Source organism: Rhipicephalus microplus, chromosome X, assembly GCF_043290135.1.
Source record: "Rhipicephalus microplus isolate Deutch F79 chromosome X, USDA_Rmic, whole genome shotgun sequence".
Lineage (NCBI taxonomy): Eukaryota > Metazoa > Arthropoda > Arachnida > Ixodida > Ixodidae > Rhipicephalus > Rhipicephalus microplus.
The window spans coordinates 252645045-252647881 of NC_134710.1; the positions used below are offsets into that span (position 1 = coordinate 252645045).

The following is a 2837-nucleotide window of genomic DNA, read 5'->3' on the forward strand; positions in this document are numbered from 1 at the left end:
CACCACCAACAATCGTTACACTCGTTGACCCGAGGTATGGCCGCTCGAAAGGATCACCGCACAAGACGTCGCATCAGCCTTCTCCGGCTGGGTTTCACGCTTCGGCACTCCTCGTCGAGTCACTACGGATCAAGGAAGGCAATTCGAATCTCAACTATTCAGGATCCTCGGGCTCTCCACCGGGTTTGAGCGTTCACGGACAACTAGCTACCACCCTTGCGCCAACGGGGTGATTAAACGGTTTCACCAGCAGTTCAAAGCAGCCATTATGTGCCATCCTCACTCAACCTGGCTCGAAGCCCACCCCGCCGTCGCTCTCGGTCTGCGCGCAACTTTCAAGCCACACAATCAAGCCACGCCCGCGGAACTGGTCTACGGGGAGCCGCTTCGCCTACCTGGAGAACTCCTCTCCGCTCCGATCTCTGATGTAACCAGCTCGGGCCCTGCAGACTTCGTCACTCGACTCCGTCGCACAATGGCTGCGCTGCGCCCCTCACCAGCGGCTCGCCACACCAAGCCGACCCCGCTCGTGTTTGAGGACCTGGCAACATGCTCGCATGCCTTCCTCCGCGACGACACCGTACGCGCACCTTTCCAGCCGCCTTACTCCAGACCTTGCAAAGTCATCTGTCGCGACGACAAAGCATTCACCCTGCAAATCGGTGGAAAGGATATACGCGTTTCCATCGACCGCCTAAAGCCATCATACATCCTTTCCCAGGAGCCTACAGACCCCGGCACGCCTCCCGTAATTCGCCGACAACAGCCCGCAACGCCTAGGCTCGCACCCTAAACCACCCGCCTTGGTAGCCAGGTGCGGGTCCCCAAACGTCATCAACCCTGACGGCTCCTATGTGCGTGGGGGGGGGGGGTGTGGCGAAACGGGTCGGCGCCGCTTCTGCGCCTGCGCGTCGCGGCAATGCCTCCAAACACGGGCACCGGCGATAAAAACACTCTCGCCCGAAAGAAGCAAGAAAGCTGTGTGTGTGCCCCGATTCAGTGGCAGTCGTTGTAGAACCTTCAGTGCGGAAACATTAAAGTTATGTTATCCCACAACCACACACTCTAAGTCAGGTGCTGGATAACGAACTGCACAGAGGCGGCGCGCTCCTGCGTACTGAATAAATCCTGCCTATATGGAGCCCAGCAATAAAAAATAGCCGTGACATCTGCGCGGCACAAACGTCACGCATACAGACGGTAAGAGCAGGCGCAAGAAAGAAAAAAAATAAAAAATGGAGAGCCACCATATCCGTCGCGCCAGCGTGGTGTCAGCAGCCGGCATCAACTTACGCAGAGCGTTCAGCCACAAGCATGAGCACGAAAAAAAAAGCGAAACGCCCCTCCCACCTTCGCCCTCACGCCAGCTGGGCGCATGGCGCCGGTGTGACGTTCATTGTCGCCTGCATGCCGTGGCATTTGTGCGTCACCGTTTCGTCCCGCTGTCTTGTGATGGTCGTTTTTGTAAGAGATGGTCAGAGACGGAAACATTTTCCAGTGCTATATGGCACACTTTATTCAAGATATCATACATCTCTTTGCATTTAGGCATACACTGGGATGTGAAGTGCCATTGTTACTCTTTTGACCTAAATAAGAGTACAAACAACTTTCCATTTATCCCTTGTCGAGGTATGACACTGCGTCATGAACTAAATAAAAGAGTGCTAGTGCATGCGTGACAGCTTTCTGAAACACTGGAATATCTATGTTCATGCTCTTGTTCTACCACAAGTTCAACTGATGATTTTAGGAAAGCATGGTAAAAGAGAAACAAACCGAAGGCCGCGAGACAGAAAAAGATCAAAATTGAAAATCTATTGGTCGATCTTTGATTAGTGGTTGCGTAATTTCATGATGAACATCAAGTACAGAAATCAGGTACAGAAGTCAGCAGGAGAGCCCCGCTGCGGTGGCCTAGTAGCTAAGGTATTCGGCTGCTGACCCGGTCGCGGGTTCGAATCCCGGCTGCGGCGGCTGCATTTCCGATGAAGGCGAAAGTGTTTTAGGCCCGTGTGCTCAGATTTGGGTGCATGTTAAAGAACACAAGATGGTCGAAATTTTCGGAGCCCTTCACTACGGCGTCTCTAATTATGATATGGTGGTACTTGGACGTTAAACCCCACATATCAATCAATCAATCGAAATCAGCAGGATAGCGTATGTCACCGACATTTGCTCACTCTTTTGAATATTAAGTACAGTTCTCATATTCCAGCATGAATTAGTAACAGTGAATCATAACCAAGACGACCAGTGTGCTGCTGTGGAGGTAATGTACCAGCTATAAAAATCCCCATTTTCTAAAGAGCAACTGTTAGCAGTAAGAATAAATATTTTTAGGTTCGTTCTCCACCATTCCTTGACCCCAACTGCATGCCGACGTTCGCGAAAGAGATGTGCAGAGGCATTATTTATTTGGAGGGAGTCTGGCCTGTCCGTCGCTAGTTTGTGTACGTCATACTTGACCTTCGCGCGCGTTTCGGCATTCACTTGAACAAGGATGTGATACTTAATAAAGTTAAAAGAAGGCACTCGCCATAAAGCGGATCAGTTAAAGACTGAACATAAGTAAAAAGCACTTTATATGGCAAAATAATGCGCATAAATTATAATTGCAGAAATAAGTCCCCGTTGAAATGCTAAAAAGGTGCTGCTGCCCCAGCGTAAAGGTCACGGCAGTTCGCGCGTACGAAATTCAAATGTTAGAGTAGGCACGCTAAAATACCTATGCAATATTTACGAACGAAAGCGAATTGTCTTCAATCAGCATAGAATTGGCTGCTGTCACTGACACTCGTGTACCTCCCGACACAAATCAGTCGAATTTCTCACAG

At 50.4% G+C, this 2837-nt stretch overlaps 1 protein-coding gene across 1 annotated transcript; it reads left to right on the plus strand.

Annotated features, from left to right (window-relative positions):
* The first annotated feature begins 268 nt into the window (after positions 1 to 268).
* Positions 269 to 793, plus strand: LOC142775222 (uncharacterized). The gene has a single exon (XM_075876576.1). It carries the CDS (start codon positions 269 to 271, stop codon positions 791 to 793), a length of 525 nt encoding a protein of 174 aa, XP_075732691.1.
* Positions 794 to 2837: the final 2044 nt, after the last annotated feature.

Excerpts from the sequence above, each read along its gene's own strand:
- LOC142775222 (XM_075876576.1), top strand. The coding sequence starts at position 269 with ATGTGCCATCCTCACTCAACCTGGCTCGAAGCCCACCCCGCCGTCGCT.